Source organism: Bubalus bubalis, chromosome 1, assembly GCF_019923935.1.
Source record: "Bubalus bubalis isolate 160015118507 breed Murrah chromosome 1, NDDB_SH_1, whole genome shotgun sequence".
NCBI lineage: Eukaryota > Metazoa > Chordata > Mammalia > Artiodactyla > Bovidae > Bubalus > Bubalus bubalis.
This window is the reverse complement of record NC_059157.1, coordinates 110,098,637-110,114,004: the sequence shown is the minus strand read 5'-3', so window position 1 is coordinate 110,114,004 and position 15,368 is coordinate 110,098,637. Positions and strand designations below refer to the sequence as shown.

At 38.0% G+C, this 15,368-nt stretch overlaps 1 protein-coding gene across 4 annotated transcripts in view; it reads left to right on the top strand.

Moving 5' to 3' along the window:
* The window catches only part of GSK3B (glycogen synthase kinase 3 beta), a 214,317-nt gene that overhangs the window by 104,278 nt on the left and 94,671 nt on the right, over positions 1–15,368 (top strand). For all 4 annotated transcript variants that reach the window (XM_006057598.4, XM_006057596.4, XM_006057597.4 and 1 more), the window contains exon 3: positions 8,571–8,654. In XM_006057598.4, the coding sequence (XP_006057660.1) occupies positions 8,571–8,654 (84 nt within the window). The remainder of the gene's footprint in view (positions 1–8,570; positions 8,655–15,368) is intronic.

Here is a 15,368-nt window from a genome sequence, read left to right as displayed (position 1 = left end):
CGCTAGTCCAAGTTTGATGCATGAGACGGTGCTCAGGGCTGGTGCACTGGGATGACCCAGAGGGATGGGATGGGGTGGGAGGTGGGAGAGGGGTTCAGGATGGGGAACACATGTACACCTGTGGCAGATTCATGTCAATGTATAGGAAAACCAATACAATGTTGTAAAGTAATTAGCCTCCAAAAATATAAATTAAAAAAAAAGAAGAAATTGCCCCTACCATGTTTCTTTTTGTTTTCTGTGTCTCATGTATTCTTTAAAAATTATTTATTTCTGTTTGGCTGTGCTGGGTCTTTGCTGCTCTGGGCGGGCTTTCTCTAGTTGCAGCAGGCAGGGCTACTCTTTGTTGCAGTGCAAGGGCTTCTCGTTGGAATGGCTTCTCCCTGCATGGAAGGGAGATTCTTATCCACTGCACCACCAGGGAAGGCCTGTCACGTTGTTCCTGGTCCTCCATTCTCATTTATTGCCTCCTTTTGTTTTGAACAAGTTTTTTAGTGTACCATTTTAGGTCCAGTGTTGCTTTTTATATTAAAATAATTATTTTCTTAGTGGCTGCTTTAGGAATTACAATGTACATTTCAATGTATAACAGTCTGCTTCAAGTTCAGTTCAGTTCAGTCGCTCAGTCGTGTCCAGCTCTTTGCGACCCCATGAATCACAGCACGCCAGGCCTCCCTGTCCATCGCCAACTCCCGGAGTTCACGCAAAGTCATGTTGGTGATACCATCCAGCCATCTCATCCTCTGTTGTCCCCTTCTCCTCCCGCCCCCAATCCCTCCCAGCATCAGAGTCTTTTCCAATGAGTCAGCTCTTCGCATGAGGTGGCCGAAGTATTGGAGTTTCAGCTTTAGCATCAGTCCTTCCAAAGAACATCCAGGACTGTTCTCCTTTAGAATGGCCTGGTTGGATCTCCTTGCAGTCCAAGGGACTCTCAAGAGTCTTCTCCAACACCATAGTTCAAAAGCATCAATTCTTCAGTGCTCAGCTTTCTTCACATTTCAACTGTCACATCCATACATGACCACTGGAAAAACCATAGCCTTGACTAGATGGACCTTTGTTGGCAAAATAATGTCTCTGCTTTTTAATATGCTGTCAAAATTGGTCATAGCTTTCCTTCCAAGGAGTAAGCATCTTTTAATTTCATGGCTGCAGTCACCATCTGCAGTGATTTTGGAGGCTCCCCCCTCCCCAAAATAAAGTCTGACACTGTTTCCTCTGTTTCCCCATCTATTTGCCATGAAGTGGTGGGACCGGATGCCAAGGTCTTCGTTTTCTGAATGTTGAGCTTTAAGCCAACTTGTTCACTCTCCTCTCTCACTTTGATCAGGAGGCTTTTTAGTTCCTCTTCACTTTCTGCCATAAGGGTGGTGTCATCTGCATATCTGAGGTTACTGATATTTCTCCCAGCAATCTTGATTCCGGCTTGTGCTTTGTCCAGCCCAGCATTTCTCATGATGTACTCTGCATGTAAGTTAAATAAGCAGGCTGACAATATACAGCCTTGATGTCCTCCTTTTCCTATTTGGAACCAGTCTGTTGTTCATGTCCAGTTCTAACTGTTGCTTCCTGACCTGCTTATAGGTTTCTCAAGAGGCAGGTCAGGTGGTCTGGTATTGCCATCTCTTTCAGAATTTTCCACAGTTTATTGTGATCCACATAGTCAAAGGCTTTGGCATAGTCAATAAAGCAGAAATAGATGGTTTTCTGGAACTCTGTTGCTTTTTCAGTGATCCAGCGGATGTTGGCAATTTGATCTCTGGTTCCTCTGCCTTTTCTAAAACCAGCTTGAACATCTGGTAGTTCACAGTTCATGTATTGCTGAAGCCTGGCTTGGGGAATTTTGAGCATTACTTTACTAGCATGTGAGATGAGTGCAATTGTGTGGTAGTTTGAGCATTCTTTGGCATTGCCTTTCTTTGGGATTGGAATGAAAACTGACCTTTTCCAGTCCTGTGGCCACTGCTGAGTTTTCCAAATTTGCTGGCATATTGAGTGCAGCGCTTTCACAGCATCATCTTTCAGGATTTGAAAGAGCTTAACTGGAATTCCATTACCTCCGCTAGCTTTGTTTGTAGTGGTGCTTTCTAAGGCCCACTTGACTTCACATTCCAGGATGTCTGGCTGTAGGTGAGTGATAACACCATCGTGATTATCTTGGTCGTGAAGATCTTTTTTGTACAGTTCCTCTGTGTTCTTGCCACCTCTTCTTAATATCTTCTGCTTCTGTTAGGTCCATACCATTTCTATCCTTTATGGAGCCCATCTTTGCATGAAATGTTCCTTTGGTGTATCTAATTTTCTTGAATAGATCTCTTGTCTTTCCCATTCTGTTGTTTTCCAACACTGCTTATTTCTTGCCCCTTTTTGATAATACCCATTCTAACAGGTGGGGTTTTGATTTGCATTCCCTGATAATTAATGATGTTAAGCCATCTTTTCATATATTGTTGGCCATCTGTATGTCTTTTTTGGAAAAATATCTATTCAAGTCCTTTACCCGTTTTTAAATTAGGTTATTTGAAAGTTTTTCTATTAAGTTGTAGGAGTTCTTTATATTTTGGATATTAACCCCTTATCCTAATACATGATTTGCAAATGTTTTATCCCATTTCATAGGTTGTCTTTTCATTTTGTTGATGATTTCCTTTGCAGAAGTTTTTTTAATTTGAGATAGTCCCATTTGCTTACTTTTGTTTTTGTTGCTTTTGCTTTTGGTGTCAAATATAAAAACTCATTGTCAAGGCTAGTGTTGAGAAGCTTAACATTCTTTGAACATAGTAGCAGTTTTTTATTCTTGTCTGCTAAATCCAGTGGCTGTGTCCACCCAGAATCAATTTCTATTGGCTCCTTTTCTTTTTTAACCTGAGTGTAGATCAACTTTCCCTATTGTTTGCATGTCTCACAATTTTTTTAGACAGTGAAAAATTTTAGATCATATATTGCAGAACTCTGGGTTCTGTTAACTTTTTTTTATCCTCCTGAAACTTGTTGTTTTGGGAGTTTTCTTTCTTTTCTTTTTTTTTTTTTTGCAATTTACCTGCATCTAATCTAGACTCTTTTTCTGCCAGTTTGAAACCCCTGAAATCTGTGTTAAATTGTTATTCAAGTTTTCATGTTTTAGCCTGATTTCTTAGGGTTTGACTCTTTGCATTGCTTAGTGACCAGCCAGTTATTGGTTAGAGATTGTGTTCAAATATTTTGAATTTATAAAGCTTCCATCATTTCTTAGATGATTCTGTTCATGGGTTGGGAAAACATTTGAAATTCAGGCAGTTTTTAAGTCAGCCTCAGCATTTACTTGCTCGAAGGCCTTCTTGGATCTCCCATGTGTAAATCAGCACAGGGGTATGTAGAGAGTTTATTTAGCCTCTTTCATTTCCAAGATCTCCCTTTGTATTTCTTAATGTTCTGGCAGTCTGTCATTTTCCCCACCTGGTGTTACATTCTCAGGGTAACAGAGCTGTGGCTAAGCTGAGGGGTGATTGAGAGGGGAGGTCACTAGCAAGAAGATCACTAGCCCCCACTGTCTTAACTCCAGTTGTAGCTATGTTTCTTGAATAAATGCTTCTTGATTTGTTGTTGCTTTTGGTTGGTTTCCAGAGCCCTGAAATAATTGTTTTCTACAATACAGTTCTTTTTATATGTGTTTTTGGGAGTGAATTTGCTGATCTGTTCATTCTGGTAGAGCTGAAAAATCTCATTTCTTTTTGAACCTTCTGACTTTTTAGTTATTTCCCTGTGTCTCCCTCCCAACCCCAATTTAATTCACTAGTCAGACTTTTATCACTACTGAAATCACACTTGTAAGAGTCACTAACATCCTGCATTTGCCATATCCGTTTGTCTTACGTTTTCATCTTAATTTCTTATTCAGCGGCTTTTGCTATAAATGGTCAGTGCCGTTTTCTGAAAACGTATTTCACTTGGCCTGTAAGGTAAACCTCTCTTGTTTTTTATCCTACTTTATCCATTGCTCCACTTGATATACTCCTTTTCATACCTATGGATGGATGGATAGATGGATAGATCGGTTGGCAGAGAGATACAGATATATGAATGTGTGTGTGTGTGTGTGTGTGTGTGTGTGTGTGTATTTGTCTAAACTTCTTCCCTAGGTGATGTTATTAGGTCCTCTTGCTTTGAGTCCCCTTTATACAAATGACTTCTAGACACAGATTTCCAGCCCAGATTTCTACCTTGAGCCTCAGTATTTTTACTTGAATGTCTAATATTAGGATTTCAAATGGAACTCTTGATCCACTTCCAAACAAAAAACAACTTGTGATCCACTTTCTCCCCCAAATTTATTTTTAGTTTTAAAATGATCATTTAAAAAGGTAAATTAGATTATGTCATTTGCTTGGCCTCTTTGGCTTTCCTTTCATTTAGTTTAGAATTCAGTTTCATTAGAGTTAATATGACATACTGTCCTGCCTATCTCTCCGTACTTGCTTCCTGCCTCTTCCTTTACTCAGTGGTGAAATCACATTATTCTTCTAGCTGTTTTTGAATATGCCAAGTTCACCTCTGGTTTTCCCTTGTGGCTCAGCTGGTAGAGAGTCTGTCTGCAATGCGGGAGACCTGGGTTCAATCCCTGGGTTGGGAAGAGCCCCTGGAGAAGGGAAAGGCTACCCACTCCAGTATTCTGGCCTAGAAGATTCCATGGACTGTATAGTTCAGGAGTTGCAAAAAGTCAGACACAACTAAGCGACTTTCACTTTCAAGCCCACCTCTGGGCATTTGTGTTTGAAGTTACCTATAACTGTAGTGCTTTCCCCCCATAGCCTCACATGGGTCTCATCTTCATATGATTCAGATTCGTCTTTAGATCCTTAACCTTCATTGTGAGATCTGCTCTGACTTCCCTATCTAAAATAATAGCCCCTTCTCTCTATCATGATCTGTCCTTTTACTTTACATGAAAATATATTGTTTATCCCTCCCTGGCATCTGGTCCCATCACTTCATGACTGAGCCACTGAACTGAACTGAAAAGATCCAAAAGATAAATTTCACAGAGCAATTTTTAAAGTATTAATCAAGCCAATATTAGACAATGCCTATGCCTAAGATACATTTAATATACAACTGTCCCAAGCCTAACTTTTTGCTGAGTCATTCTTTATTAGTGCATCATGACATACTGAATTCTACAGAAAAAAAAAGTTGTTATTCTACAAATATAGTGTACCTTTTCTGTGCCAAGCATCGTTTGCAATATTAAGGATATGGCAGTGAATAAGAATAACAAAGTTTTTAACCTCATGAAACTTTCAGCCTATGGAGGACAGTTCAGTTCAGTTCACTTCAGTTGCTCAGTCATGTCCGACTCTTTGCAGCCCCATGGACTACAGCACACCAGTCCTCCCTGTCCATCACCAACTCCCAGAGTTTACTCAAACTCATGTCCATTGAGTCCATGATGCCATCCAATCATCTCATCCTCTGTCGTCCCCTTCTCCTCCTGCCTTCAACCTTTCCCAGCATTAGGGTCTTTTGAAATGAATCAGTTCTTCACAGTAGGTGGCCAAAGTAGTGGAGTTTTCAGCTTCAGCATCCATCCTTCCAGTGAATATTCAGGACTGATTTCCTTTAGGATGGATTGGTTGGATCTCCTCACAGTTTAAGGGACTCTCAAGAGTATTCTCCAACACCAAAGTTCGAAAGCATCAATTCTTCGGCACTCAGCTTTCTTTATAGCCCAACTCTCACATCCATACATGACCAATGGAAAAACCATAGCTTTGACTAGACGGATCTTTGCTGGCAAAGTAATGTCTATGCTTTTTAATATGCTGTCTAGGTTGGTCATAACTTTCCTTCCAAGGAGCAAGTTTAATTTCAAGGCTGCAGTCACCATCTGCAGTGATTTTTCAAGCCCCCAAAAATAAAGTCTGACACTGTTTCCTCTGTTTCTCCATCTATTTCCCATGAAGTGATGGGACCAGATGCCATGATCTTAGTTTTCTGAATGTTGAGCTTTAAGCCAACTGGTTCACTCTCCTCTTTCACTTTCATCAAGAGGCTCTTTAGTTCTCCTTCACTTTCTGCCATGAGGGTGGTGTCATCTGCATATCTGAGGTGATTCATATTTCTCCTAGCAGTCTTGATTCCAGCTTGTGCTTCATCCAGCCCAGCATTTCTCATGATGTACTCTGCATGTAAGTTAAATAAGCAGGGTGACAATATACAGCCTTGACATCCTCCTTTTCCTATTTGGAACCAGTCTGTTGTTCCATGTCCAGTTCTAACTGGTGCTTCCTGACCTGCATACAGGTTTCTTAGGAGGCAGGTCAGGTGGTCTGGTATTCCCATCTCTTTCAGAATTTTCCACAGTTTATTGTGATCCACACAGTCAAAGGCTTTGGCATAGTCAATAAAGCAGAAATAGATGTTTTTCTGAAACTCTCTTGCTTTTTCGATGATCCAGCGGATGTTGGCAATTTGATCTCTGGTTCCTCTGCCTTTTCTAAAACCAGCTTGAACATCTGGTAGTTCACAGTTCACGTATTGCTGAAGCCTGGCTTGGGGAATTTTGAGCATTACTTTACTAGCCTGTAAGATCAGTGCAATTGTAAAATGAGAAATTTTAAGCCTCCTTTCAAAAATAGTAGAATATGAACAGGAAGTAAGGGTAGGTAAATATTTGAGTCCATATACTTTCTTATATTCTTTTTGATAAAGGATCATATGCATAGTATATGTGTACCCACTCAGTCACTTCTGTCGTGTCTAATTATCTGTGACCCTTTAGACTGTAGCCCACCAGGCTCCTCCGTCCATGGGATCCTCCAGGCAAAAATACTCTAGTGGGTTGCTGTGCCCTCCACCAGGGGATCTTCCCATCCCAGGGATGGAACCCACGTCTCCTGCATCTCCTGCATTGCAGGCAGATTCTTTACTGCTGAGCCACCAGGGAAGCCCTATATGCATAGTCTTAATACAAATTCCATTACATGGAAATTTAATTTAATTGTTCTCTGTTACCTTGGTTAATGGGTCTGGAGAAATAGCTTATTTTAATATAGCCGTCGATGTTAAAAAGCAATCTTAGTATCTGAGAGAGTCTTAACTTACGGCAGTCTCCCACAAAGCTAGCTACCTATATGTGAATTGATAGAGTATAGACATACTTCAAAAAACAGCTCAATTTGGAATAGAAAATGGACAGTTTTGAAATTTGTAAAATTTTCTGTCATCTGTAATAGTCAGAATGCAGAGTCTAATACTACGTATTATCCTTGTTAAAGCGAGTATCCTGTACTGTCTTGAGTTTCTCTGTTTATTGCTTCAGCTATAAACGTAACAAGTAATAGAATGAAAGATAGATGTTTTGTATCACTGTATACATAAGCCCAGGTCTCATATCGGTTTAAAGAGTCAGAAGGAGAGTCATCTTAAGTTCCCTATTTCCTTTTAGAGAACATGCTAGAACCATCATGAAGTTTACTGAAAGTTTCTAGGAAAGAGGAAGGTTTGTTTATTTGTGCTATCATCTTCCAAGAGCTGGAGCCCACTTTGCTCTAAGACAGTTCTGCTTATTAGGCCTTTTGTCCATAATACATCTCCAGCCCCTTTATTTTGGCCTTATTCTCTAAACATAATAGCATTTACCTTCCAAACTCCCAGGTATGTACTTTATGATTGTAGCTCTTCTAAATCATCATTTTAACAGAAATTTTATATTTCTGTCCGTTTAGCAAGTATTTTGGTATTTTTCTGTGTTATATATTTTGGACTTTATTAACTGGATTTCTGACAGTTAAGTATATTCTTGGAATTTAACTTCTTTATATATATATATATATATATTAATATGTACTCCTCAGATTTATTACTGCAAAATTTATGTTGCAGTGTTGGGAAGATGACATATTGTTTAATGTTTTATTTTCTTGAAGCATAACTTTGAAACTCCCCAAAGGAAAAATTGTGTGATCTATAAATTTTCAGGACTGTACACCTTCTAGTATATCATATTTTAACTCTAGCAACTGAGCCCTTCTAATAGGGCTAACTCAGATTTTTCACTGCATTTTAGATAACAGGGCATGTGAGAGTTTTCTTTGTACCCATATTCATTTGTTTGGTGAGAAGTTGATTATTATTATAGTTGCAGAAAATTATAGTAATAATAGCTCATTTCAAATATCTCTTGCATACATAAACCATTCCTTCTCAAGCTATTTGTAGTGAGGTACCAGTTTAAAAATTTTTCATTTCATTGAAGACTGGTATTTTTATACAATACTGTAAAAATGAATTATGAGAAAAGTGAAACTTAGGGAAATATAAGCCCTACTTTTAACTGTAAGATTCATGGTTGTAAAATTGTTCTTTCAAATTGCAATAAAAGATTCTGAACACTTATTTTCGATTTCTATATTTATCTTAACTGCAGAGCAATGGTCTGACTGGTGATACTTTTTAGTAACTTATGGATGTTACCTTTTAGTAACATATTTGTGGCCTGCTCTTTGAAGTGCTTAATGTTATTTCAGAAGCATCTTAGTCAATATGAATAGCAGGTAGCCTTTAAAAAATATTTTCATGTGTTTCCTTTTCAGAACCGAGAGCTCCAGATCATGAGAAAGTTAGATCACTGTAACATAGTCCGATTGCGTTATTTCTTCTACTCAAGTGGTGAAAAGGTAGGTCTTTAGAATGTGTTTACTGAATATTGTGATGTCTTGATATTCTTCTAGAAAAAGTTTGTATCCCGTCCTCCCATCAAAACAGCTTTGCTTATCGAATAGAAGAATTCTAAAATACATGTCCTAGTTTTTCTAACCTCACAATATGATTATTGAATATCTTTACAGGAAAATGTTAATGAAATGATGTCCTTGTTTAGTCACTAAGTCGTGTCCAACTCTTTTGTGACCCCATGGAGTGTAGCCCGTCAGCTCCTCTGTCCATAGGATTTCCCAGGCAAGAATACTGGAGTGGGTTGTTATTTCCTTCTCCAGGGGATCTTCCAGACCCAGGCATCGAGCCCATGTCTTCTGCATTGGGAGATGGATTCTTTATTTTTTTTTATTTATTTATTTTTTTAATTTTATTTTATTTTTAGACTTTACATAACTGTATTAGTTTTGCCAAATATCAAAATGAATCCGCCACAGGTATACATGTGTTCCCCATCCTGAACCCTCCTCCCTCCTCCCTCCCCATTCCATCCCTCTGGGTCGTCCCAGTGCACCAGCCCCAAGCATCCAGTATCGTGCATCGAACCTGGACTGGCAACTCATTTCATACATGATATTTTACATGTTTCAATGCCATTCTCCCAAATCTTCCCACCCTCTCCCTCTCCCACAGAGTCCATAAGACTGTTCTGTACATCAGTGTCTCTTTTGCTGTCTCGTACACAGGGTTATTGTTACCATCTTTCTAAATTCCATATATGCATTAGTATACTGTATTGGTGTTTTTCTTTCTGGCTTACTTCACTCTGTATAATAGGCTCCAGTTTCATCCACCTCATTAGAACTGATTCAAATGTATTCTTTTTAATGGCTGAATAATACTCCATTGTGTATATGTACCACAGCTTTCTTATCCATTCATCTGCTGATGGACATCTAGGTTGCTTCCATGTCCTGGATTCTTTACCACTGAGCCACAAGGGAAAACCCTAATGAAATGATAGAGGGGATTAATTTTTAAGAATTTTCTTCTTTAGTTCTAAAGTTCTATATTTCAAAAACTTTTGTGTTTCTTATGTGCTCCCAGAGCCCGTGATAGTTTACGTGTTTGTTGGAGGGAGGAAAATGATGTCAGTTTGTTGAAGTTGGAAGTATTGGAGGGGAACGGAAGCAGGAAGACTTTGGACCAGAATGAGACTTAAACATTAGGAAGCAAGTTTAACCTATTCTAGGGATGGATTGCATTAAAAAGTTGGAAAAGATGTAATATTACAGAACTTCTTGTAAGTGATTACTGTTTATTATCACATTTAATTCTGTAAAAGCAAAGGATAAAGAAAGATCTCCTGCTTTGAACTCCTCTTAGCCTCCTACCCTTGGATTTTCTCTTTAAAAGATACAGTGACTAATGCCTTATACTCACTGGAGTTGGAAGCATAGAAAATCATTTTCCTCAGTTGTACCGTGGTCTTTTTCTTTCTATCTGTTTACTGTTCCTTCTTCCCAGATTCAGTCTTTTCTTTACATGGTTTGGGTGAAGAGGGAGGACAGGTAATAAGCACTTAAACTCTTTGGCTAAATTAACATCACTTTGAATAAGTTCATTTAATATTTTGGACCCTTCCGTGTGTGTGTGTGTGCGTTTGTGTTTGAGTCACTCAGTCATGTGAGACGCTATGGACCGTAGCCCATCAGGTTCCTTTGTTCATGGAACTCTCCAGGCAAGAATACTGGAGTGGGTAGCTATTCCCTTCTCCAGACGATCTTCCAGGAATCCAGCCCAGGTCTCCTACATTGCAGGCCGATTCTCTACCGTCTGAGCTACCAGGGACGCGCACATCCCATGCATATACTTCCCAAATGCCTTAGATTCATAATACCTCTTGATTTCTAGCCCAGTTCTTTTTTACTTCATGTATTTCCTAGTGTACCATTTAGTGATTTTCTATTGAATTTTATTTAGATTATTTCCTTAGAAATCTTTTTTTTTTTTTTTTTTTCCGTGACAGGGCCTGTAATATGGGAAAGTACCTGTGTATTAAGCCAGGATTGTGATGTACATACCTACAGATATATAATTGTTGCGTGTGTGTGTGTGTGTGTGTGTGTGTGTGTGTGATAGCTAAGGTTTTAACAACCATAATTAGCAAACTGGCCCTTTAGTGACTCTTATTTCTTAGGTGTTTTCTCAGTTTTTTTCTCCTAAGTTTAAATGATGCATTTGCTTATCTTAGGGACTATAAGCCCTCATAAGTATTTGAGCTCTTTTATTTCCTAAGCCCGTTACTTGGTTCATGCTACCTTTTTTTTTTAACCTACAAACTGCCTGTTATGTCTTTGATCTTATCGGTCTTGACATGTCATTTCTTTTTCCTGCCCCTTTCCAAATAAAATTATGGAGCATCTATTATGTTCACATCACTATTATAATGGGATTTTGCATCCCTATGGGTTTTGTTATTAGATGCTAGACATTATAATACCCCACAGAGGAAAATAAATAAAGGTCAGGATTATTTGTTCCATGAACCACTGACTTGCTTGGGGATTCATTTGCACAGGCCTCCCTACAAACCCCCTTGAACATCTTCTTTTGATTGCTTAATTGATACAGCTTTCCCTGAATAATCAACAAGGTCCTGTTGTATAGCTCGGGGAGCTACATTCACTATCCTATTTATAAACCATAATTGAAAAGAAAAAATTAGATATATACATACATATATATATATATATATATATATTGTTTTCCCTATATGCCAGGCACTGTTTTAGTGTATTACAAATGCTAACTCATTTAATTCTCACAAAGATAAAGAGCAGAAAGGGAAGAACAGATCTTTCGAACAAACCTTTTGTGGTAACACCCAAAGGCTTACCTGTCTGGCAACCCCTCAAATTTATTTTCCCTTTTTAACTCTGGTGTCTGTTGGTCTCTCTCTCTCTCTGCTGGTTACTTCTGTGGATTTCAGCCTCTTTCTCTGGGTTTGTGTACCCATCGGTCACTGGGTTTCTACTCATCCTACTCTCTGAATATTTGATCATTTCTAAATTTTTGTGTGGATTTCCATCTGTCCTGAGCCTTTGTCTTTCTCTCTCTTTCTTGGAGTCTCTTCTTTCTGAGCCTCTACTACTTTGGGGGAAATTTTTAAAGAAGGAAAAATTTTCACTCACTATCCTGGCTTTTGACTTCAGTACTACATATATTATTCTGTGTGTTCACATTCTACATAGTTGTATGAATAATTATTTATAACCTTATTAAGATTCAGAATCTCAAAAGCTTTCCCTTGTTGCCTCATAATATTTTTAGTTATTGGTTATGTAATATTCCACTGAGTTTTTGTATTACATGATATTCTTAACTGTTCCCCTATTGTTATTTTTATTTTGAGAATATAGTTAAGCTACCCAAAGACCTTATCATAATTTTTGTCCATAAGCACTTTCTAGTTCTGGGTAAAGTTCAGGTAGGATGGTTGTTTTGTTTGACAGCTCCATTGAACACAGTTTGACTGAATGGTTATAGAAATAGCCATCTTGGTGACTTTGTCTCTCTGTGCCACCCTGCCATTTTAAAAGCTGTCTTTGGGAGTTAAACATAATATACTTTTAGCCTATAGAGAGTAGCCAATGTAACTAGAAGGAGGAATTAAGTCAGGACAGGGACCAGAGATGTGACCAGATTAGTCTCAGTCATAGTCTTCTGGTTGGAATTATTAGTATTTAGTAATTGGAGCATCATGTAGTCAGTTATTATACTCCAAGTTTTACCCAATAGATTTTATTGACTCTGATTTAGTTCAAAATAAATAGTACTTTCTCCTTGATCAGAGAGAAACATTTTTTCCATGTTTTGAAACTCTGGGGTTATAATACTTTTGTGAATTCCAGGTATCTTAGAGAATAGTGTTTCTTAGTGTCAGTATTCGGCAGTAGAAACCTTTCCCTCCTAAATGAAATTTATGAAGAACCTCTGTTCTACGGTTAGAACAGATAAGAAGCAAAGTTGTTCCTGATAGAAACTGTGGTATGAGAACAACTGCCTTTGCCTTCTCTGAGTTGCAGCTCACGTTTGTAGAAGCCTGGGACTCTGCAGGAGTATGGAAACCTTTTTTTGTTTTTACAAGAGACTTAGATTTTATTTAAATCAAATAATAGTTTTCTTTAAGAAATATTTCTCTTAAATAACCTTACATATAAAATTGTTTTACCTGTGGTTCATCATAGTTTGATTATGGAGTAATAAAAGCTATCTTCCTTAAATAAGACTCTCCCTCTTTTTGTATGAGAGACAGTTTATAAATAGCAAGGATGTCCAGTTGATATTATTCCTCATACCAACTTTGCTGTTGATAGTAACTGTGCAGAGGGCTGTGTTCCAAAAGGGAGGTTTTTACAACTTCCTCTGGGATCAGGGAGAAGAATGGTGTGCTTGATTTTGGCTGTTTGTCACTAGCCCTGGTGAGAAAATGGTTGAGGTGAATCCATTATGAAAAGTAAAGAGCTCTGGCTTTGTATCCAGAAATACTTGGGTTTGCATCCTATTTCCGTCACTTCATAGCAGTATGACAGGTAGTGTTACCTTTGAAATCCCTTTTCAACCCTTGTCATCTGTATAGTAGGGATTTTGTAAGGAAAAAAAGGTAATATAAGTGCTTATCATAGCACCTGGTATATAATTAACACATTACCTTGCAAATTACTAAGTAATAGCAAATATATATTGCACTTGCTGTGCGTCCAAACATTGCTCTAAGCCCTTTTACACATACTTTGTACCTCACTTCATCCTTACTGTAACCCAGTAAAGAATGGGTTACTATTCCTGTTTTATAGAAGAAGAAATTTAGGCAGTCAGAGTTAAGTAAGCTGTACAACCTAAGACTCATACAGCTATAGAGTGGCAAAATTAGGAGTCAGCTCCACAGTCTGTCTCCAGAGTTTGTGTATTATTGCTATACAATTTAGCAGTGTATCTTAGTAATGATTGTTGAGCAAGGGGAGATTATATAGTGTCTACTTTGGAGAACTTTTAGAAGTAAATAGCCTTTTTGCTGTATGATAATAATAGTGTATATGTGCTCATTCAGTCATGTCTGACTCTTTGGGATTCCATGGACTGTAGCCCACCAGGCTTCTTTGTCCATGGGATTTCCCAGGCAAGAATACTGGAGTGGGCTGCCATTTCCTTCTCCAAGGGATCATCCTGACCTCAGAATCAAACATGCATCTCCTGCGTTGCAGGCGGATTCTTTATCAGTGTGTCACTGGGGAAGCCCAATAATAATAGTAGTAATAGTAAATAAATAGTAATAATAGCCCAAACTTATATGGTGCTTACTATATGACAGGAATTAACCTAAACACTTTGCCTTTTTTTTTCTTTTATATATCTTTGGAAGAGCTTTTGAGAGGATTGTTCTTAATTCTTCTTTAAGTGTTTGTTAGAATTTACCATTGAAACTGTCCGGTGCTGGCCTTTACTTTTGGAGTTCTTGACCACTGATTGAATCTCTTCTTGTTAAATAAGTTTGTTGAGATTTTGTATTTCATCTTGAGTCAGTTTAGTGATTGGTGTGTTTCTAGTAATTTACCAGTTTCATCTACATTATCTAATTTGTTGGTATACAGTTTGTTCATCGTATTCCATTATAGTGCTTATATCTGTAAGGTCGATAGTAATATCCTTACTTTCATTTCTGATTTAGTTTTTTGTGTCTTCTCTCTTTTTTCTTTATTGGTCTAGCTGAAAGTTTGTCAATTTTGATGATCTTTCAAAGAACCAACTTTTGGTTTCCTTGAACCTGTTTTTTTTTTTCTGTTCTCTCATTTTAGGTGTGCGGTCAGTCATGTCCAACTCTTTGCAGCCCGGTGGACTGTCATCCTCCAGGCTCCTCTGTGCATGGGGTTCTCCAGGCAAGAATCCTGGAGCGGGTTACCATTTCCACACCTCTAGGGGATCTTCCCAACCCAGGGGTCAAACCTGTGTCTCTAGCATTGGCAGGCAGATTCTTTTACCACTGAGCTACCTATTTCTGGTTTAATCCTTATTATTTTCATTCTTCTGGTAGCTTTAGGTTTAGTTTCTCTTCTTTTTTGTGTTCTTTAGGGTATAAAGTTAGGTTATTGATTTAAGATCTTCTCTCTCTATATTCCCGAGTACTGCTTTGCTGCCTCCATTGAGTTTTTGTTTTTGTTTTCATTTATCTCTTAAGTGTTTTCTAATTTTTCTTGTTTAAATATGTGTTGCTGTATTTCCTCTTTGGCTTGTTTAGTTGTTAACAGTGTGCAAAAAGTTTGCTGTAATAGTTTGTTATAACAGTGTGCTATAATTTCCACACGTTTTGAATTTTTTGATTTCTGTTTTTATTTCATTGTGGCTAGAGAAGGTGCTTTGTATAATTTTAGTCTTTTAAAACTTACGGAGATTTGTCTTATGGCCTAATATATGACCTATTCTGGATAATATCCCATGTGCACTTGCTAAGAATGTGTATTCTTCTGTTTTGGGATAGAGTACTCTATCTGTATTTTTGCATCTTTATCCATATTCTTTAGCCATCTTTCTTTCTTTTTCTGGTTCATGATGACTTTGTCTGGTTTTGGTATCAGGGTAATACTGGCCTCATAGAATAAGTTAGGAAGTGTTTTCCTCTTCTATTTTTTTTGAAAAATTTCCTGAAGAATTGGTATTGTTTCTTTGAAGGTTTGGCA